The 23,805-nt window shown below is 38.0% G+C and overlaps 1 protein-coding gene across 43 annotated transcripts in view; it reads right to left on the bottom strand.

The window, feature by feature from the left end:
* The window catches only part of SYNE1 (spectrin repeat containing nuclear envelope protein 1), a 442,051-nt gene that overhangs the window by 57,351 nt on the left and 360,895 nt on the right, over positions 1–23,805 (bottom strand). For 40 of the 43 annotated variants that reach the window (XM_070256132.1, XM_070256133.1, XM_023632822.2 and 37 more), the window contains 7 exons: positions 22,458–22,552; positions 19,101–19,335; positions 17,288–17,482; positions 13,776–13,901; positions 11,060–11,215; positions 3,664–3,822; positions 432–598 (listed from right to left, as the gene is read on the bottom strand). In XM_070256132.1, coding sequence (XP_070112233.1) covers positions 432–598; positions 3,664–3,822; positions 11,060–11,215; positions 13,776–13,901; positions 17,288–17,482; positions 19,101–19,335; positions 22,458–22,552 — 1,133 coding nt within the window. Of the gene's footprint in view, positions 1–431; positions 599–3,663; positions 3,823–4,820; positions 4,938–7,781; positions 8,216–11,059; positions 11,216–13,775; positions 13,902–17,287; positions 17,483–19,100; positions 19,336–22,457; positions 22,553–23,805 lie in introns of those variants that run through there. The other 3 variants (XM_070256158.1, XM_070256159.1, XM_070256157.1) reach the window with 3 other exon arrangements.

The following is a 23,805-nucleotide window of genomic DNA, read 5'->3' as shown; positions in this document are numbered from 1 at the left end:
CAACAAAGCAAAGTGGCAATAATTAGCTTTATTCCCACACCTTGCTAACGAGAAATATAGTAGGAATGTGACATTTTTAAAAAATTTTTGCTACTGCAGACAAAAACACCCTCCACAGACCCTGCTCATCAGTTTCACCTTCTTCCTTACAAGAGGTTGAAGCCCCCAAAGAAAGAATGTTCTTGTGGGAATGGATTTTGTTTGGATATGACTTTCTTGCTTTCAGCTCAATGCAAACACCAGTGGATTTATGAGATAAGGAGAATTTCGAAGTTAATGAAAGTGCCATTTATGAGCAAAGCATGAACTAAAATGGTGGGAGAAAGAACACAGGGAAAGATTTATTGGGTTATCTTTGGCTGAAATGAAAGGCAGACTGAATGCGTTAAAATTCTGCACACACGTGTCCTATTGCCTGGAGTCCTTTTTACCTGGCTGCCATGAGATCCAGGAGATGCTGCCACCGGTCGTTGATCTTTCCAAGCTTGTATTCAATCTCCGACGCTTTGCTTTCATGGCTGGCTCTAGCAAGGCGTTCTCCCATTTGCTGGAGCTGTATTTTGCTCTCTTGGGCAATAGCAATTTCCTCTTGATAATCCTGCATAATAAATAGCAATCACAGAGGTCAGAAAGCATATTCTTGATGCATTCAGCTTGGCTGTACTAGAAACAGGATAATTACAGTTTTCTACTGCTTGGAAATAGTTTGGGCATGAGGTACACTGTCTGAGTATCAGTCTGTATGCACAAGCATTAGTGGTACCTATTATTTTCAGTATTATTTTCAGGTCCAACTGAATTTTATATAGACGTTCTTAAAGGAAGGGGAAGTGCTTCTATTTACTTAAAATGGACATTAAAAAAAAAACAATAAAAGTATGTACATACAAAAGGCAAAACTTGAAGGATTTAATGCTGGGAAATTATACCTTATTGCTGTAATCACCAACCTGAGGCTATATTTAGAATCAACCCTCATCCGGATAGTTACCGAGAGGCTTATTTGTGTGTGTATTTGTATATATGCAGTTGATATATATGTGTATATGTGTGTGTATGTCAATTGTTATTTGTGCAGAATGTTTTAAAAGGGTCCCTTCATTTTAAAGAGAGATTCTCTATACAATGTCAATATTTACAGCACATAAATCAATAGCAAATTAACTCTCAAGAATAACAACCGTTAATCTTAGAGAATCAACGGGTCTCCAACCTTCTTCATTTACCCACTTGCTGCACTGGCTCCTCTTAAAGATTGTTCTGGATAAAAAGAACCAGGCTGCATATGGTCTATTTGCGAGAGACAGGCCACGAAATGGTGTGATTTAAGTGGCGATGGGTGGACATCTCCCCTCCACCCTCACTCCCACCCCCTGACCAGTGCTTTTCTTACTCTGGCCACAGGGACAGGATTCAATCTTTAGAATCAATTTTTTCATTTTTGGCTTAAGCTCCTGTTATGCAGCACATATTTCCTGAGAAAAATATTATACGAAGACAGGTATCATAGGAGCATGGATATTTTAACTTTCTGTTGTTTTCAAGTCAGTGTGATGACAGAACTACCCTCTCAAGTCAGTTACCGAAGCTAAAGGCCCCCAAAGGAATGGGCTGAGCCAGTGAAATTTCATTCTATCCCAGTGGTGAACGCCCTCCTCAGGCCCAGCACCCCCACCTACCCTCCTCTTTATGTTACTTCAACACAATCGGATCCAAAGACCAATACATTGGACGTATTTATTAATAGTTATAATATTTCACCACAGATTTGAGATGATTTTACTGAGGAATGCTTATTTCAAAGGAATTACTCCAAGCCTAAAAGAATATTTATAGTAAAACAATCCTTTTGGATTGTCTTTTAAATTAAAATGTTTTTGAGTGTTAATGTCAGTAGACACCAATATCTTGGTTACACTCTGTTCATTAATTGCTTGTTTCTATTTTGTCAAAGTTACCAAACCTTAGTGTTATTTCCCTTTACAAAAAAGATACCATGAGAGGCAAGTTCATAAAGACTTCTTTTTAAATCCCATAATTTGTTTTATATACAAAATATTAATATTAATATTTAAATATTAATATTAAAATACTAATATTTTAAGGATTATTCCTAACATTGTGCCAAATAGTGTAACAAAATTATCTACGTGAAAAGCCAAAGTTTTTCTAAATTTTAAATTATGACTGTATTTTATTTGAGATAATTTTTCTACACCCCCAAAATAAAATTTCAAGAAGAAAATCAAAGGGAATATAGATATACTTAACCAAAATTTATTCTATCGCAAACTTCACTATAATACCTATAGTACACTAGTCACGTCTAGTAGAGCATTGCATGATACCCAGAAACTAGCTAAGCGCAGAGCTGTTGGCAGACGCTAAAATAAAATCTGCATTATCTCAGCCCACATTTTAAAGGTTTATGTTATCAAATATGTATACAAATGCTTATCCTTAGAATTTGCAATTTTAAGTGGAAACCTATAAAGTTATTAGTATTACATGATGGCTTTCAGTTTTTATTTTTCTCTCTATATGTTTGTATGGATAAAGATAATTTTCCCTAATAATGATGTATATTTCTTTTTACAACGAATGAAGCCATAATTCACTCATTCAATAAATACTGACTGCGTACTTATGAGAAGTCAGGCTCAGCTCTGGCTGAAGGAGATACAGCAACAAACACAACAGACAACGTCCCCGCCCCAGCGAAGCTTGCAGTCCACTGGGGCTTCCAGTGCACACGGACAATGAACGAGTGAACAGGGAACATGCACTGTATTCAGGTGGTGACATGTGCTAACGAGAAACGAACTAAAACAGAATTGAAATGATTAATTGTTCAAAAACAACGTGGAAACACCACTGAAATCATCAAAAACATTTTTAAATGTCAGCAAATTTGATCAACCCTATAGATGTGAAAAATGTCCTGGATCCATATGAATATATAAAATAATTATAATTAACTTGAAAATAATATAAAGCCAAAATTCTCAGGAAAGTCCTTATTCCTGTGACTGTCTATAGAGATGTCTTACAGAGAAAATTTCAGTTTACTTGATCCTGGGAATTTCTGCTTTCAGCTCCTCTCTAGAGATTTCACTTCTTTAAAAACAAAAATGAAACAAAACAAAAAACTAATACATAATTGATGCCTAATGATCAGGTAGCTAAAACCCCAATATTGAACATTATCTATTAGCAGATAATCTATTTCATCACAAATTGAAAATATTTCTATATATTTTGTATGAAAAGGAGGCCTTTGCATGCAAGTTTATTTTGCACTAAAAAGATAAAACACTTATAATAGAGTGCTCCTTTGACAGGGAAGTAATTATGAGTAAGGCCATCGTCTGTATCTATTAAAAGTGTCCCTACGGCCCAGTGGTGTAGTGGTTAAGTTCGCGTGCTCTGCTTTGGCGGCCCAGGGTTTGCAGGTTCAGATCCTGAGTGTGGATCTAGCACAGCTCGTCAAGTTATGCTGTGGCAGCATCCCACATAAAATAGAGGAACACTGGCACAGATGTTAGCTCAGGGCCAATCTTCCTCACAAAAAGGAAAAAGAAGAAAACCCAAACCAAACCAAAACAAAAAAGTGTGCCTGAGCATTCTGAAGAGTAAAAACATATGTAGTCAGGCATCCCATACCTTCTTGAGCTTCTCTATCATTTCTTCAATGAGAATGTCTCCATTTTGAGAAACTTTGCTTTCCATTTGAGTCAGCCATTCGCAAAGCTCCTTGTTCTTTTCGCTGAAGACTGCCCATTCGTTCAACCTCTCACTTACTTGCTGCCGCCTTAAGGAGAGCTGACAAGTTTAAAATGGGAGAAATGCAAAAGGATTATCAGAGTGGAAGTCATTACCCTGAGGAAAATAGCCACCAAACTCTGTAGGGTGGACTGAAGTGAGCAATAGTGGTGCGCCTCTTTAGGTCACTGTTCCCTGAGGTCCAGTGCCAGGAGCACAGCTCTCTCTAGCAAGGTTTCCCAGCTAGGATCTGCTGACACTAAGTGCCAGTGGGAGACCTTGAACCCCATACTTCCCTCCTGGGGAGACCCATGCTTATTAAAGGATCTGAACGATCCAGCTTCACAGTATAGTTGATTCTGTGTAGATGATACAGAATCACTGAATGTACTTTTATGAAAAAAGAAGAAAGAAATAGGAAAGAACAGGAAAAGAAGGAAAGCAGAAAGGCAAGAAAAGAAGGAAAGAAAGAAGGAAGAATTAATCGAGTCTCAGCTATCTGGAGAGTGGAGCAGAGGGACAGAGTGGAAAGAGGCCTGAAGGGGAAGACGTAATTCCTATGGCTCAGCTCCATACTGATCATTTTATTTTGGGCAAGTTCTTTGATGTCTCTGCCTGCTTTCTTTTTTATTTATTTAGCTTAGTTTCTTTTTTTTGGCATAGCAGCTTAATTGAGATATAATTCACATACCATACAATTTATCTGTGTACAGTTCAGTGGTTTTTTTTAGTATACTAACAGAGATTTACAACCATCACCATAATCATTTAATAAAATTTTCATCACTCAAAAAAAACCATCAGCACACACTCCCTTCCCCCCACCCTTCCCCCTTCCCAGCTCTAATCTATTTTCTGTCTCCATGGATTTGCCTATTCTGGACATTTCATATAAATGGAATCATACAACATGTGGTCTCTCGTGAGTGGTTTCTTTCACTTAGCATAATGTTTTTAAGGTTCATCCATGTTGTAGCGTGTATCAGCATTTCATTCGTTTTTATAATTCTGAATATATTCCGATGTATAGATACACCACATTTTATTTATCAATTCACCTGTTGATAGACATTGAGTTGTTTCCACTTTTTGGGCTATTCTGAATCATGCTGCTATGATCATTGGTGTACAGGTGTTTGTGGGGACATACGTTTCATTTCTCTTGGGATATATACCTAGGAGTAGAATTGCTGGGTTACACAGTAACACTACAGATTGTTTTCCAAAATGCTTACATTTTACATTCCCACCAGCAGAAGGATTCCCATTTCTCCACATCCTCACCAACACTGGTATATTCTGTCTTTTTGATTATAGTCATCCTAGTGAGTGAAGTCGTATCTCATTGTGGTCTGGATTTGCAATTCACTGATTGCTAACGAGGTTGAGAACCTTCATGTTCCTTGGCCACTTGTATATCTTCTTTGCAGAGGTATCTAGTCAAATCCTTTGCCCAGTTTGTAACTGGGGTGTCTTTTTATTCTTGAGTTGTAATAGTTCTTTATACATTATAGATAGAATGGGACTATTTCCTTATCTCTAGGTCTAGAATGATCTTTCCCAGAATTCTAACATTTTCTGATGTCATCATCCTCTTCTTTTTGCAGTGCTGGTTGAGATACTAAGGAATGTTTCTAGTTGAGTTAAACTACATGTTAGCAAAATATAATGATTTGAGTGGCAAGAAGAAGATCTTCGATATTCTACACAGCCATGTTGAGGAGGCGAGGCATGCCACCATTCATTCCATTGCATTAAACACCTCCCTCTCAATTTTCTTTTCTTCTGCCAACATTTTATTATGAAAAACATCAGACATACAGAAAAGTTGAAAGAACTGTATGGTAAGCACCCATGATACACTCCCTAGACTCTAAAATTGTTAACATTTGCCTTAATACATATATTCCTTTATCCATCAATCACTTTATTTCTCGAGGCACTTCAAACCAATTTTCTTTTTAAAATGAGAATGAAAATATATCTAAGGTGCTATACACTTCCTAATTAGCAATTCTGCATAGGGTTGGCTCTGTTAATGATTAGGTAAATCATATTCAAGGTCCCACACAACCTCAAATGTCTGTGATTCTGTATCTAAGGATAGAGTTGGCAATTCAGCTATCAGACCAGGATACCTATGCCAGGGCTGGCCTTAGGCATAAGAAGCTGCCTAGGTAATGAGCCCATAACCTACCATAGTTTTTGAAACATCACTATTAGAAATTCATTCTTTTGAATTAATTATGATCTTTTGAAACAAAATTTTCTCTGGGTAGGGTGACACTGATGAATCCATTAAGTATGTCTCCATTAGTATAATTCAGTTTACCATTAAATTTTCTTCCAGGCAGAAAAACACAGAACAGCCAAAAAGGCAGTGAATTTACTTGGGTTGGTACTGATAGGAATGGAAAAGGCTAAGAAAACACAGGTTAAAAGTTTTGGAGATGAATTTTGCCTATGTCAAGCTAGACCAAGACTGAAGATGGGAGCCCAATCCTTCTAATACCACTTTCCTCTCAAACTCTGACAGCAGAGTGCATTCTGATCTTCTGCTGGAATGCTGAGATTTTGAAGTTTCTGGTAGATAGGGCTTTTTCTCTTTCATTCACAGAGTATCAGAGTCAGGAGTGTGGCTGGTAGTTACAATTCTGTTTCAGTTGATGCCCAAGCTGAAGCTATATTTTCATAATTGGGACCACCCAAAGTAACAGTTTCAAGGAAAGGTTAGAAATCCCTTGCCCTTCAGACTTAAGATGAAAAGGTCTTGCTATGTGTAGCCCCTCCTGTCCCCTTCCCCCAAATCTTGGCCACGAGCAAGAATGAATTATAGGGCTTTTCCCAACCACATCTGCAGGGAAGATGACCATATAATAGAAAAATATCATCTATTTCTTTGAGAAGTAGGTATTATCATGCCCATTCCAGAGACAGAGACAGAAGTTTAGATAAATTTGAGCCTTTTGTTTATAGTCAGAACAAGACAGGACCAGCAAACCTTGAGTCTTTGATACAGGTTGCAATTTAACATTACGATCCAGTATCCAGAGGCAGCTGAGATTCAAAAACAGTGTCCATCAGTTACTAATGATACGACCAGGACAAGGTTACTCATCTTCTTGAAGCCTTACTTTCTTCCTTTTTAACTTAGTCTTTCATTTGTTCCAAAATTTATTAAACAAATGTTTATCGTTTACAGTAAACAAGTATCTACTTTGTTCCAAGCACTGTCCTCTGTTCCAGAATACAGTAGGCTCTTAATAGAGTATGAACAAGAAAATAATTTAAGAAAGTGACCAGTACATATGGAAGACTTAGAAAAGCTGGCTATTAATATATTACTACTATATATGACTACAGGTCATTGTTTGAGTTCTTTATTTTTCTTCTCTTTGATAGTCATGTATTCAATATCTCCACTCAGCATCTTGGCTCTCTCTCTCTAGTGTTTATTACACACCAAGGAAGTGTTGCTTTCATTTGCTACTGCAGAGCAATAGCTGAAACGAGAAACAGGTAGACGACCAGCGCTGGCGCCAAAAGCTTCTCAAAAGATTTAAATTCATAATGGAGACGGCAGTTTGGTTTTGGTTTGTAAAACTAACATTTAGGCTGCACAATAAGTGAATGTTACCATCTCTTTCTTTGGGTTCAGTTGCAACCCTCAAATTATTTATCAGCCTAGCACATATTTACGTTTTCTCAAGGGTATAAACACATTGTATTGCCAACAGCTGACAAGTACCGGCTAAAACTTTCAGAGGGCGAGGCAGCTGAACAGGAAATACATCCTTTTCTACTTCAAATATTTTTACCATGACAATTCGAAAAACACCGAGCAATTACCATGATGATATATTTAGATCTCAACTAGAATTGCACACAGATCTACAAACCAAAAAGGAATAAAAGCAATATAAGCAATGGCTGCACACAGGCACAAGAAACCATTTGGGGAGTCTATCTGAACACAGGATCCTTGTACACATTCACTCTGCTCCGCGACATTTACTTACGGCACGTCTTCCTCGCTCTCAGCTGCAACCCCAACTACTCCTACCTTCTCATCGACTCCTTCAATTGGAATATGAGCAGACGACCTACCTGCTCTTTAACAGATGGATCACGCTATGTTTAACTAAAGGTTTTAACTTTTAAAATGAGACATAGGCACAAGCTCATTTCCTTTTGTGGTTTCACACTTGATAGAAGTTCTCCGGAAACACGAACTCGAGAACTAGTAACTACTCTCTATTCCTCCTTACAGTTACATCCTGGCGCCTTTGGTATGAATACCGATGACTAAAGTCTCACTGGTTTAAATATATTTTTTTTAGATTGAAGTAATGTGAGACCAGCATGCTTTAGCTTCATGCCTTAAAACACTCAATATGGAGAGTTTCTAGAAACACTCCATATTCAATCTGCTTCCTCTTTTTGTACTTGTCTTAGTCCACCCACAGGTGCGAGGTAGTAATCTCTTCAGGGCATATCATGTGATCAACAGCAGATTTCACAATGTATTTTCAAACAGACTGTTCGCTATATATAACTAAGACTGGTGAGCAATTTTACAACATATAAACTTTTTTCCCCCTTTTTCCTTTTTCCAGCTTTACTGATATAATTGACGTATTGTGTAAGGTTAAGGTGTACAGCATGATGATTTGATACACATATATATTGTGAAATGATTACTGTAAGATTAGTTAACATATCCATCACCTCAAATAATTACCATTTTGTGTGTGTGTGGTGAGAAACTTTAAGATCTACTGTCTCAGCAACTTTCAAGTATTCACTGCAGTCTTGTTAACTACAGTCCCCATGCTGTACATTAGACCCCGGAACTTACTCATCTTGTAACTGGAAGTTTGTACCCTTGGTATCTCACGGCATTTTTACATAGTACCAGTTTTCCTAAATCAAAAAGCACTGCATAATCATAATCTTCTTAACTTCCAAAATATTCAGAAACCTGTCATTATTTTGTATTTAGAGGAGCATAAGTATAAAGACATAAAACAAATGTTCTAAAGTCTTGTCTTCATTATTAACAGTACACGAACACTTAGCTGTTCTAGGCACTCGGGACACAAAGAAATGGTCTTCGTCCTCAAGGGTCTCATAGTCTTGAAACAAAAACACCAATAGTTTCAAAAAAGAAGAAAGGAAAAATATACTGTCACATGATGGCAAAGACCAAAAGGGAAATGGAAGTTCAGAGGACTAGGAAAATACTGAGGTGGGAGCATCTCCAACAGCATCACAGGGGTTGCAGAACTTGGAAGCAGATGGGTTAGTAAACCAGAAGGGAAGGAACAGTCAGTCTAGGCAGGAAGAATGGCCTGAGCAAGGTCTTGAGATAGAGCAGTTCATGGCAGGTTTGGCAAGGAAACGGGAACCGCTAGCTAAAGTGTTATCTCTCTGAAGGCTTTACAGACATCAATTAGCCAGAGAAATGGATCTAGTCTAACTCATTTCATATAATATGCTGAAAAATACTGATTTTCAGATGGTAAGTAGTGCAAGACTTTTCTCAATTTTAATAAGAACCAGTAAATAAGGCTCACAAAAGTAACTGAATGTTGCTGTGATAATTTCTCCTTATTTGTACCCACGAAATATCTTTCATTTATATGATATGCCATGATAAAATCTGTACATCAAAAAACTATATGATAATTTACTGGATCGTAATGTATTGATTTGGGATTAAAGAATTCAGGAAAGAATAAAGTGTGATTAACATTATTGCACTCTATGTAAGTTTCTCATTGTGTTCACTGAAAATATGGAGATCTGTGAAAAGTGTCTAAATTAATTTAGATCTCAAATCATTAGCACCTTTAGGAAAATCATCTCTTACATTTCTCCCTTTTAAAAGTATATATTTGTAGGAAACTGTTCACACATTTACAAGGTGTGCTCCAGAGTTTTCCTTTGGCTCACGATCTGAGAAATATCTGGGTTTTCAACTAAATAGAGAGAAATTTATCTACGAACAGATTTCTTGTTGATGTCGAATGAATCAAGAGGCTATGAGCGTTAAACAGTGTTTAATGTTTCCTGAAGCCTGAAATATGCATCCCTGAAGTCAGAGACAGTGGTGGGGATGGAAGAGAAGAGAGCTCAAGGGTAGCATAGTTGGCCTGAAACTGGGGAGGCACAAAGTGGCGCCTTCTCAAAAGCCCCTTCCTCACCCTTTCAACACTTGCTTCTCCCCAGCCAGGTCCTGTCTGCTCTGCTCCTACGCCTTTACTCAAGCTGCAACCTTGTCCAACACATCCGCTTGCTCCCTCCACGCCAATCTGTCTCCTCCACTCCCCATCTCAGCATTCAATTCAAGATTTATCCTCTTCAACAAGCATTTCCCTTTTCTCTACAATCCACACTGCTCTTAGTGTGCTTACATCTTTAGGCATTGTTTTGTCTTGCTTCTACCCAGTTTTCTTCTTCACTGTATAGGTTGTTCTGGACTGATTTTAGTCTCAGCTCAATGGTAAACTTGACGGCAGGGACATTTACTATGCTTGTGAAATTCCGCATAATTAATGATATGCATCACAGCCTATTACGTGCCAAGCAAGGCAATCAGGTACAGGACAGAACACGACCAAGATGGCTCCTGCTTTCTGGAAGCTATTATCTCAAGGCCCTTAGTCAGACCTCCTTCCTTACTTGTGAGCTTTTAATCGATATTGTTCCTCTTTGCCTCAGATGTCTTCTCACTGCTTTTCCACCAATCTTTCCTTTCTATTTCCAAACCAAAACCCAATCTGGGATCTCTTTTAAGGTGTTGTGTAGAAAAAAGGTACTTAACAAATGAACAAAGTATGACTAAAAATGTCTCACACCCAGGATTTACTAGGAAACAAGTATGGTAAATCACTAGTAACAATAAAAGTTCCTGGACAAAATCAGCCCCACAGTGTTGGCTAAAATTCAAATAAAATAATGGTTTTTCACATGTGTAAAGTATGAAAGAGAGAGCATCAACATCTACCTATCAAAACCACATCCGTGAACCACAAAACCATGTTTCCTCTTAAAACTATTTTGACGGCCAGTGAAAGAGAGAGCAAGAGAATACAGTTTGGATGCATCTAAAATATAATATTGAGATATAATAGTCTCAATCTGAACTATTCTCATAATAAGCAAGGAGTTCTTCCTCTGTGCATACTATGAGCTATGGGCTGGGTCCAAATATGGGTCAAGCCACTTGACATTCTAAATCATCTCCCAGTTTTCCATCTTTCTGAGCTAATGCTGAGCCTAGAATTCATCTTACCTGGTGGCATAGTTCTTCCCACTGCCTTTGCAGAAGCTCCATGCGTTCGTTCAGGATGGAGATATCATCAGCACTGATGCAGGCACAGAGGGTGTCCCTCAGCAGTGTCAACTGTGCCAAGTCATCTGTCCAGCTCCCCACTGCATTTTCCAACTCCTAGGTTAAAAGAAAAACTTGAATACCCATGGACATCTACCATCAACAATTTCTGAAGTATATTCGGAATTCCCTCTTGATACAATCACCTTTCCATTCCATTCTATTTGAACACCTAACTTGGTATCTACCTTACATGCTTCCTACATAATCTGGTAATTTGCTAAATTCTTGTGATAGAATACCAGATTGCTTGCAGAATCTTTCTACCATTTCACTGATTGTTTTTGATCATCTTTCCTGAATTGAAGCTTCATCTCTACATTGATCTTTACTTTTAAACTGACTTCATAAACTCCTAATGCATCCTTTCTTTTTGTCCTAAGTTACTCTCATGTTAAATAAATACAAAAAAACCCCAAAACTAGATTTAACTTTCATCTTCAAATACTATGAATGGCTACATTCTGTGATATAGACGTAAGGTGATAGCTGAGATCTAGTGATGTTATTACTCAATTTAAAATAATGGACTAAATGTGTTTTCTACAGGAGCAGAGAATTTCTTTAAGATCTTAAAAAAATTATGTACTCTGTCCTTTTTGGGAATGATTTAAGAAAAAAAATTCATATAACAATACTCGAATGAGTTGACATTAGATTTTGCAATGCTTTGAACAGATGACCAGTTCCACAGCTTGTACAACTCTTGCTCTTTGCCAGCTCTTGATGTTTTTAGATTCCAGCTAATTTAGTCCATGAATAGAGTATTTCACATGGCTTTTCCCCTCTCTTTTTGTCTCTTCACACAGGAGACAAGTTTCCAAAGGCAAAGGCAATTAACGGTACTGTCTGAGGCTAACTTCCCAGGCAATTTAGGCAAACAAGGTTTAGCCTGAATTTTCCAGGTAATTGCTTTGTTTTGCTGCTAAGGGTGGTTTAGGGAAGAGCAGCAAAGTGCTGGACCAAAATGCATCCTTTTAATCTCCAAACTTAATAGCATGGCCTGTTGGTAATGGCGGTGTATTTTGGGAGATGAGGTCTCATGGTAATGGTATTTGACTGAAAGACCAAATCATCCAAGTATATTAACTCATCTAGGTATGTTATTATCTGTGGATGTATTAAACTGTCATACCAATGTAAAGATTTTTCTCTTTTTATACCAATTTCTAGCCTCCAACTCAAACATTAGATTTGGTGAATGGATTAAAAAAGAAACAAATAACACCACCACCAGAAATCTACTGTTTCAGATTCACAGACTCCATTAGATGAGTCCATGTGGGAAACACACAGCCTTTGGATTCAGGCAACCTTGATATTTACTAACTCTGAAAAGTTATTAAACTTTTGGAAGCCTCGGTGTTCACGTCTATAAAAGGGAAGTAACAGATTGCCCTTACGAGCTTGTGTTTATGCCAACTGAGATAACACTGGTATAGTCGTTGGCATGGAGGAGAAACTCAATAAATGCCCATTCCTGCTTATTAGTTTTCTTTAATCACTTGTTATAAATTTACAATAACAGATTTAAAACAAACTAAAATCTTCACATACTTCTGAAGCTACACTTCAAGATAATATTCTGGTCACTTACCATCCATGAAGTAAGCATACTACTTTTCATTTTGCCTAAATCTGCCTCTTTCAAGTTTCAAAGACTATCCTTAAATTTTAATAGCAAAGAAAAATTCTTATAGCCGCACATTTCATGAGTTTTAAACTTCTTTAAAAATTAATCTTTCTTAAATGCCTATGACTTCCTAGCCAAAGGGAAGCAGAGAACTTCTGATTAAAATCCAAATCATGTAAGTACGTATGAAGTTTTAAACAGAATTACTCTAGGGCAGTAATTGGAAATGACTGGGGAACACCAGAAAGTGCATGATTTGGGGGAAAAAAGCATATTTAAAGGTAGTTTTGATTTGACCTGTATATTGCTCAGCGGAGAAAAGCTGTTGGGGCACTCTACTTGGCTATACAGGAGTGAATGGGACAGATCCTACAGTCACTAAATCATGTTAGTGTCAGCAAGCTCATGATGCAGGGAGTGGCTTCTAATGGCTACTGATTTGCTTCCAAGTGTGATCTGAAGTGTTCATAACAATCCTTAAGTAGTTAGGCCCCTGAGTAACAGAAGGACTATATTCTCTACACAGTGACTGGGACCAGCTATTTAGAGCTCCTGCTTTCCTTACAAAAAAGTCTGGAGGGCAGAGTGTGTTCCTCCAAGGTCCACGGCCTGCAGAATTTCCAGGCTGCTGTGTCTCATTGTTCTTTCTGTAAACTAGATTCTTCTGCTAGAATGACTCTCCAGTGTGGCTGCTTGAAAAAAGACTGCTTTTATTGCTCTTGACTCAGCTTTTAAAGATCTTTTATTGTTGTGTTTTACATGTTCATTTACTTATGCAAAGTAACCCATAAAATAGCGTGATTTCATCAACCACCATAAATCAATACCAAGCTCACTGGAGTTGTCTGCCCTAACACAATTCACTAGGCACTTGCATCTACATGTAGACGGCCATTGGAGTTCAACTGGATCATGCTTTCAAAGGCGTTATTACAGCAGAAGCACACAGGTGGGTGACAGCTAAAATCTCAATCCCAAATTTACCTTGCAACGCATTTGTTCTGCATGGAGCTCTTCGTGGTGATCCGGTAGAGACTGAGAAAGCTTCTTTTTGAAAGTTCGTAGTTTCTCCAGAGAATCAGCTATTCCATTCTCACATTTTTCCCAATCCTATAGCGGGAGGAGAAAGAAATTTCACAGATTTTTTTTTTGGTAGGACAATGGAAAAAAAGAAAAACACTATTTTTAATTCCCAAAAAATTAAAGTTACACTGATGAATAACGTGAAGCTGTGTCCACATCCATTGCCGTGGTAGGAAGCATCAGAAGAGCTGAGTTCTAATCTGACTCTTACTTATTATCTATGTGACTTTAGCAGGTAATGCACTGTCTCAGTTTTCCCTGTGACAATGGAAATAATACAAACTCTCTATAATGGTTGGAAGATCAAAGGAAGCAATGGGCATCCAGGCACCAAGTACAATGCCCAGAATATTACGGGCACTCAAAAATGTTATCTGAATCTGAATGTATCTGCAGAGGTGGGACATAATCACAGAACTTTGCCTCTTTCCTAACGTGACCCATAATCACACAATGTCTACATTATGTCAAACGCACTATAAGAGACAGAAAAGAAGATGTGGAATCTCTTTCAGGACAAAAATAATGTTTGAGTAAGAGAAGTGAGATGAAATGTACAAATAATATCATCCTGATTCTGATTTAATTCAATATATAAATAGTATGAGGCACATAAATTTGCATTGTTGCAGAAATAGAAACAGGATAAGTGGTACACAGTGGCAGTGTAGAATGTTCTAGATCTCTACTAACTGACAAAAGAAAACACACATTATGTGGTTATGTTTTGGAAGGTACACACCAAACTGGTAACAATGGTTACCTCTGGGGAAGATGATAGACTTTGGGTCGTGATGTAGGAGAAATATCATTTTTCACTCTACATTCTTAATTATTCCCTGAATTTTTTTATCAGACACGTATATTTTTTGTAATTAAAAAAAGTAAAAGAAAAAAAATTAAGGGAACCATAATGGAGATTTGATTCCTTATAGCACTCTATCCACATATTAACTCGTATCTGGTGTCTCAGTGCCAGTGCAGATTAAATTCAACTAAACAGATCTCCTTAATTTTGTCTAGCACCCCCCTTTCCTGGCCTCCCCCTCTAGAGTAACCCTCCCCAGTGACCACTCCCTACAGCTTAAATTACTGAGCTCCAAAGAAAGACAGCTAGGGTTGCTTTTAGTAGTTAGCCTGGTGCCAAATCATCTTGCTTTTTCCTTCACATTCTCTCTTTCACCATCAGCGGTCTCCTGTTGCCTGGGTTCTTTTCGATCTTCTCTCCCGATGCCGTATTTTCAGCACAGCTACCCATAGGTGCTATTACAACTACCTTCTTTAAGAAGGGTTGACTAAGGTTCCTCCCTACTCAAAATGTCTTTGGTTTCTAACTGAACTAACAGTTTGGCCCAAGAGTCTCATTTCTTTTTAAAATTCCTTCAGGGAACTTTCTAGAGTGCATGACTACATTTCCCCTTCCCAGTCACCAGAAAAAACAAACAAAATTGTCTGTCTTGGACGCATTTGTTCCAATTGCCCTTGATTAAAATATCTCTGCATTTCCAGGCTGCATTTAGTTCATCAATGCTAAGCATGGTGAGGGTAGGCAAAAAGATCCTCTTTCTGCTTAAATGGAACAGGGCTCTCAATGAAATCGTCACATACTCTGAAGTCTATCAACACGTAGTCAACAAATGTTCACTGATCTAACAGAGAAAGCGGTCAGCTTCTTATTTTTCATAATAAAATTAAGAGGTGATAAGCAAGTGAACATGCAAGGCATAGAATTATGACAGTATTTTTGACAAATTTACTCAGAACATTAATTTAAAAGGTAAAGATGGATAAGCATTCTACCTGTGGTGAAAAAATACACTAAAATGAGGTTGTATAAACATTAGAATTTAGCTCCATAAATTCCTTCTTAGGCAAATAGGACCTGGTATATAATTCAAAATTAAATAAACCTTGACAAGAGAAGAATAGGGACCCCCCCTTACCAAGGATGGCTTAGATTCTGAAGCTATAAGCAAGTCTTTTTACTACATGAATTAGAAGGAAACAACTAAATGTCATGGTCTGCAACCCTGTCAAAGTAGATGTTTTACACGTCAACAGACAGACTAACAAGAAAAGTACTTGCAGTGACTCAGCCATCTCGCCTTATGAGGCCTCGGGAATATGTCCAAAAATCACATCACATATAAAGAAAAATAAATGATTAATATGTTTTCTACAGAATGAGTTATAATGTTTTTAATCCTTTCCTGAAAGCACAAAAGAATCAGGCATATTGTATGACTGATGAATTGTGCTATGTGCAAATAAGAGTTCTTTTCACAGATGGTCGGTGGCATTTTTGATTGATTGTTTCCCACACAGAAGGTAATATATTATTAAATAAAATTCAGTAGAATAAACCCAATGAGTGTACAGACTTGAAGCATTAAAAAAAGCAACATGTGTTCCATTAACTTTAGTTATTAGCTCTGATCCAAAAATGTGATGGGCCAAATTTAATAGATAATCTCAATAAAGTGTTGGTGGTTATCAACATATATAAAACATTAGTTTTTAGCTGTGTTCACATTTTAAAATGATACTACTACCAACAATAATTACCACCATTTACTGAGTGTTCAATATGTGCCAGGTACTTTGACACGATTTACCTTATTACTTCATTAAACTCTCACAATGCCATATGAAAGAGGTGTAATTACACCTACTCTACAGATGAGGAAACTGAGGCTTAGATAGGGTGAGTTAACCAAGTTACTTGATTTATTCTTGTTTTAACTTGGGTTTATCTAAGTTTAGAGACCATGTCCTTTTCCAACTGCTGATTTAATTATTACATATGGAATTGGAAAGTGAGGGAAAGAACCATATTGTGAGAGGTCTGGATAAATCCACATGTCCCTAAACTAGTTGTATGATCAGTATGCCATCTGTATCCAACTAAAGGCTTAACCTACCTCCTTCGAGATTTTATCTCATAGCAACTCCCTTGGATAAGCTGAGATCAAATCAAGAGTATGTTCTTGGATAGGTTTTTCCCTGCTATAAAAGAAGAGATCTCAATCTTGAAAACCACTTTAGAGTCTTAGATTAGCGAGTGGAATCCACTCTTTGCATTCCTGTCTGGATTTATAAAGTCACTACATGGCTCCTGGCTTAGCACCAGCCATTAATCAGTATTCACCCCTTGGACGGTCTTATTCCACTTAAAACAACTTGGTTGGGGGATTTTCCTGAAAGAGAAACTACTGAAAATTGGGAAACTTTTCTAGTTCATGCAAGATCAGACGAAGTCTTAAATCAGGCACTGGGGATCAAATACCGTAGGGTATGACTCAGTGATCTTGGCAATGTCCTGATTCTCAGGCTAACAAGGGGGGACGCAGCACAACTCTTAAAGGGGCTTTTTAAACTGCATCATGTCTATAGAAGGAAAGAGCTGAACTTACTTGCAACAAAAATGCCAGTTTTTTCCTCTGTTCCTCCAAACACAGGCTGGCTGACTTCCACTTCTCCTGGATTTCAGTGAGTTCGGCCTGCAAGGCAGCCTCAGCCCCACTGTCAGCCGAGAGCAGGAGCTGTTTGCCAGCCTCCACGGTTAGGATGTAGCTGCCTTGCTGTCGCAGGAACACTTTTTCTTTGAACTGAAAGGAACCATAGCTTTTTACTTTCTCATTCTTCTTCTTCACCATTTCCCTAGTATGAGCATTTTTAAATGACTCTAAAGCATTGCATACATAACACAGCCTCTTTTACCCAATGAGCATTTACTGAGCTAGTACTTTGTGCATGAATGAAGCAACATGCAAATGAACGAGAACTTAACAGGGAGAGGCTTAGTTTTCCCCCCCAGTTAAATACAGTCACAAAACCATATGAAAGCTGATGATGAGGTTGATGCACAGGGAACACAGAAGGGCATCTAACCCACGTTGGGTGCACAGAGAAGCTTCTTCAAAGTGGGAAAGGCTTTATGAGTCTAGAAAGACAGATTAAGAAGAACCTGGTGTGATGACGGAGTCACAGAGAGGACACCTTCCACACAGAGAAATGAAGATGGAAGAATTCACTATATGAGATAAGTATGATGAATTCAGGACACTGGATGTAGTTTTCAGTGGCTGGAATATAGGAAGCATGTAAAAGACGGGTAGAAGATGAGGCAAGACCCACCATGCCTTGCCCAGGAACTTGGTTTTCATAAAAGCGACTGAGATTCACAAAAGAATATTAAGCAGGGAAGTGACGTGTTTGGATTAAAGCACTCAGCGGTAGGGTGAAAAATGGAATGGAAGAAGTCTGTATACTAGATACACTAAGACAGGTTAGGAAGCTATTGTCTGTTGAGGCAAGAAATCATGAGCACCTAATCTAAGGCAGTGGCAGTAGGGCTGGAAACTTGAGGCACATTAGATATGGGGAGGGAGAGAAAAAGAAGAATATGGTTTAGAGTGACTCTAGGGTTCCTGACTGATAAACAGATAGGCAGTGATGACATGGACTGATGGAGAATGGTTGGTCTAGAAATCACAGGCTCTGGTGGAACCCACACAGTACATTATGTCTATGATTCACATAGATATAAATCTAAAAGGCAGTTGAATACATGAGTCGAAAGCTCAGGAGGCGAATGTGACCAGAAGATAGCAATTTTACCCTTCTTTGCTAGTAAGGGGTCATTGAAGCCATGTGTGTAGATGAGGTCTCCCAGAGATGTGAGGAGGAAAAGGAAGCAGAGAACAGTGACCTTCCAAAGAAGAGGAACCCATGAAATATACTGGAAAGGACTGATGAGAGCACTAGAGGTACTGGTCTAAGAGGCTGGAGTCCCAAATCCCAGGCCGGTGAAAGGAAAGGGCTGGACCAGGAACAGACAAAGAGCTGAAACAGGACTGAGACTTGTATCTTTTCTACAATGCTTACGCTACACATTTAAATCACGTTATCCATACATGTATACAATATACTCATCATACATGCACGAGTAAAGCATGTATAATCAATGCAAAGTTTTCCTTTCTTTGCCACTGTCTTTCCACCCATGCTGGGATTCAATGAGCTGCTGGGGGGTCTTACCATACTTTGATCATTAAATATGGGCTTTGCAATGCAATCATTTTGTATATTTCTGTTGACATTTGAGAACAATGTTTGTCCCCATTGCAATGCCACTCCAGAATCCTTCTGAAGAACTGAGGCTAGGGTAAAGTGTGCAGCGGAAATGGAGAAGAGGTTTAAAAAACAGCGTGTTTTGCACCTTACCTGCACTTCATCAAAGAGGGTCCTTGCTTGTTGCAGTGGTATTGGAACACTCCCGAGACCACTCATGGGTAGATAGGACACTTCAACCAACCACTTACGAAGCTTTTCTGCCATCTCCCTGTAGCGTTGCCACTGGCGTATCTGGCTGTCAATGATGCCCCTCCTCTGCTGGGCCCTGCGAATCACTCCCTGCCACTGATTACTGAGAAGTGTCAATTTCAGGTTGAACTCATCCCTGGTGAAGAAATAATTACACAGGGAAGAACACTGTTATCCTGGATGTAGGTACATAATCAACCAACGTATATATACTTGATGACCGTGAGTCCTGAGAAGCGATCCAGGGCAGAGGTTTTCAAATGTCATGCCATGATTTGTTATCAGATCTACTGCAGGTAATTTAAAAAATTAGTAACAGTTAAACTATGGGTGTTTGCAAACAGTGAGTGTTTTCATGGCTCAGCACAGGTTGAAGGCATATCTATAAGATCACTGTCATTTACTCTCTCCTTGAGTACGTGAGAGGGTGGGGAGAGCAGGGTGGCAGAAGCAATGGGAATGGCCCCAAACTCTGAGCAGGACCATAGCAACACATGCAGCATGTGACAGCATCCTGTGTGTCTTACAGCAGGAGAAAATGAGGAGAAAGCTGATTTATAACCTCTGTCTTCAGGTAGAATTATAAGCCACTTTGGATGAACAAAACTGGGTTATTTTAGCTAGAATCATAAGCCACTTAAATAAAATTATGTTATTTAAAAATCTTTTTTAAAACCGTACTCCATAAATTCTCAGCACTCTATTCCCTCACAACAGAGTCCCAATCTTTAGCAAATTATTCCACATATTAATCTAAACTGCCCCTTCTACATTTTAAGCCCACTTCATTTTGTTCTTAGAAAAATGAAGACTATCTGGTCATCGCTATTTGTACAAAGGTTGTCTACACACTTTGACATAACAAATTTTACTTAAGCTTTCTCAATTTCAGGATAATCTCAGATCTTCTAGTTTGTTCTTTCTACCTTTGTGTATTCTACCTTTCAAAAATGTTGGTAGTTCTTTATTAAGTTTTCTTTAACATTTAACTTGTGGCTTTAGAACTGGCTTGCCCAGTATTGAACAGAATGAGTTTCTTTGTAGGTTATAGTGTTATTCACACATTTTAGTCCGAAAGTGTAACATGACTTGTTTTTTCTCTCATATTAGTTTTGCTTTTCTTCTCTAGATACACTATTCTCTCCTCTTGAGCGTGGCTTCAAATCTCAATTGGATTTCCTAGTCTGGACTCCTATATTCTTGATACCTCCTATCATCTAGGGCCACTATAAACTTTGATTTTGTAACCAAATGTGTTATTGGTGCTTCTGGTTTTGAAAGAAAATTCTGATATTTATAATCTAATTGTAGTAGAATGAAAGGTGATGAATTAGGTTCACACGACTATACCAAGCATCTATCATCTCTGAAAATGTGTCACTCCAGGACTTGAGAACATCCGGCAACAGGAAAGTACCCTGCGTATTGCTTTCCCTCCCAGGTAACTAGCCAAGATCTCTTTGGAGCCCTGGTCCTCACCTTGTGGAATCAAGCTGTCGTGAGCTACCTGCCAGCAGGAGGAATTACTTAAAACATGACACTGTTCCAACTGCTGAACTTGAACTCTAAAAAAACAAAACTTGTAAGTGAACTTTTAAAACACAATCTATTTGGAATCTGGGCCTTCCTATTGTCAACATGCTCTAATCTGAATTTCTCTTTCACTAGCAACTTTCCAAATTATCCTCTGGTCCAACTCTCCCATTTCCATCTCTTTGGTGTTTTTCCCTAACTGTTAACATTTAAAATTTAATAGATGTTGGCTTGTGAGTGAATTTTAAATTTTATTTTACTTAATGACTCAAAGTTTTATAATATTGTTATAGAGTTGGCTAAGGGAGGATAAAGCAAAAGATAAGTTAATTGCATTTGAATTTGTTTCATTTTGAAGGCCTTAAATTCTCAGTAAATCTCACATTTAAGTTTGGCTTACTTAGAATAGAATAAATATGGTATCACATTTTATTGTTCCAAGCCTAACCACCTAATCTTTCATGTACTTCCAAAGAAATATCCACTTAAAACTAAGATTGCCTCTAAAATATTAAAAAAAAAGAAACTTCAATAAAATAATGATTTATTCTCTATTTTTTAAAAAATGTTACGTTAATTATAATGACAACTAATGGTCCTAAATATGAGAAACATGGATGTACGTAACAAAATAAATGAGGTTTATACTACAAATATCATCACAGAAGTAGATAGGATAGAGTAAATCTTGTTCCTAGGAAAGGTAAATACTGTACAAAATTGTCAACTCACATAACATAAATCCGAAGAGGAGATTTTTAGATACTATCTCTGCATCTTTTTTAAAAAGGTATATTTTTTTTCTTTTTTTTTTTTGAGTGAAGATTGGCCGTGAGCTAACATCTGTTGCCAATCTTCCTCTTTTTTTTTTTCCCTCCCCAAAGCCCCAGTACACAGTTGCATATCCTAGTTGTAGGTCATTCTAGCTCCTCTATGTGGGATGCTGCCACAGCATGGCTCAATGAGTGGTGCACAGGTCCACACCCAGGATCTGAACTGGCGAACCATGGGCTGCCAAAGCAGAGCACACGAACTTAACCACTCAGCCACAGGGCCAGCCGTGAGATAGCAACCTCTGCATTTTTAATAAAGAGATAATCTGCTAAGTAAATGAGGAGGAAATAGGATTTCAGGTTGAGTGTAATTTGACTTAAGGTAGCAAACCATTCTCAAACCTGGAGGAATTGTCACAGTATGCGCAAGCCGGCTGCTACTGACTACAAACCAGATTCATGAACTCTACGCTTGATAACGCAGCTCCTCAGTTACGTAACCTTGGTCCAACCAGTCCACGTTTCTGGGCCTCAAGTTTTCATCTCTACACCAGAGAGATGGTTTAATGCTCTCTATGCTCCTTTGAGGAATAAAACTTCTGTAATCGCATGAGAATATTAGAAGCATCTGTTTACAAACCATTGCTTCATCATGGATACAACTCATTCTGATCTATTCATTAATTCCAGTCTCCTACAGATGACTAGCGAAGTTTGGCTAGGTGATTTTCAATTACTCTATATTCTTCATATAATATAATAGCAATTCTTTAAAAAGATACAATACTCAGTCATTTCAAAGATTCAGACAAGCCTTTCCTCCAATTACTGAGGCTCCAATGCAGTACAATTGCCTTAGGAAGATGGGACATATACCCTCTCATCTGTTCATTAAAAAGAAAATGACTAATTTACTGGAACTTTCTTCATAATAATATATCAGAGATCTTACCTGTCATCAACTTGACCTTGCTCTAGAAGACGTTGCCCATCAATAATGATCGAGTGCAAAATCTGCTGACGACTGAACATCTCTGCTTGAAACAACTATTATTTTAAAAAAGGAAGAAGATACGTTAGAGTTCCTAATTTTAGGGACCACCTCTCTAATAACTTTCCAAAAATTCTGGTTTTAGCAGGGCTATGAAAAATATCTCTGGTTGAACAGGATATGGGTAAAATCCTGCAATGTAGGAATAATGTATTTTTAAATCAATTAAGATATACTTATAAAGCTTAGTTTTTGTTTATTAAAACTAAGTGACTAAAAATAGAATTACATTTCCCCTTTTCTTTCAAAATCACTGAATAAAGTTAGTTAACACATAATTTGTATTCTGGTTTATTTTTTTATGTAGACTATAGTCCATTTTCTGACAGAGAATAGCTTAAGATCTTTTTTTTTTGATGAGGAAGATTGGCCCTGAGCTAACATCCATTGCCAATCTTCCTTTTTGCTTGAGGAAGGTCGCTGAGCTAACATCTGTGCCGATCTTCCTCTATTTTGTATGTGGGACACCACCACAGCACGGCTTGAGCAGTGTGCAGTCTGTGCCTGGGATCTAAACCTGTGAACCCTGGGCTGCCAAAGTGGAGCATGTGAACCTAACCACTACGCCACCAGGCCAACCACAAGAATGGAAAAAAATTTCACACTTTTTCTTTTGCTTTTTTCAAACTCACTGTTTTCTCAATTTAATTTGGTTAATTAACTTATTTAAAGTGTATAATTTGGTTACTTTTACTATTTTTACAGACTTCTGCAACCATCACCACGATCAATTTTAGACCATTTTCATTATTCTAAAAAGAACTCCATACTCATTAGCAATGCTACCCATTTACTCCCAACCCCCCAGCCGTAGGCAACCACTAACCTGTTTTCTGTGCCCATGGAGTTGCCTACTCTGGACATTTCATAGAAACGGAATCATTCAGTGCACTGTCTAGTGTGACTGGCCCCTTTCCACCTAGCATAATGTTTTCAAGGTTGATCCATGTTGCAACATGCATCAGTTCCACATTCCTTTTTATTGCTGAATGGTATTCCATTGTATAGATACGCCATATTTTATTTATTCATCCATCAGTTGATGGATATTTGGGTTGCTTCTATTTTTTGGCTATTATGAACAATGCTGCTACCATCAATATTCTTGCACCATCTTTGTGTGGGCACATATTTTCATATCTTTGGAGTGGAGTGGCGTGGAATTACCGAGCCACATTCTAACTCTATGTTTAACATTTTGAGAGAGTGCTGAACTGTTTCCCAAAGTAGCTTCACCATTTTACATTCC

The sequence above is a fragment of the Equus caballus genome, chromosome 31, assembly GCF_041296265.1.
Source record: "Equus caballus isolate H_3958 breed thoroughbred chromosome 31, TB-T2T, whole genome shotgun sequence".
NCBI classification, from domain to species: Eukaryota; Metazoa; Chordata; class Mammalia; order Perissodactyla; family Equidae; genus Equus; species Equus caballus.
This window is presented reverse-complemented; position numbering and strand designations above follow the sequence as displayed.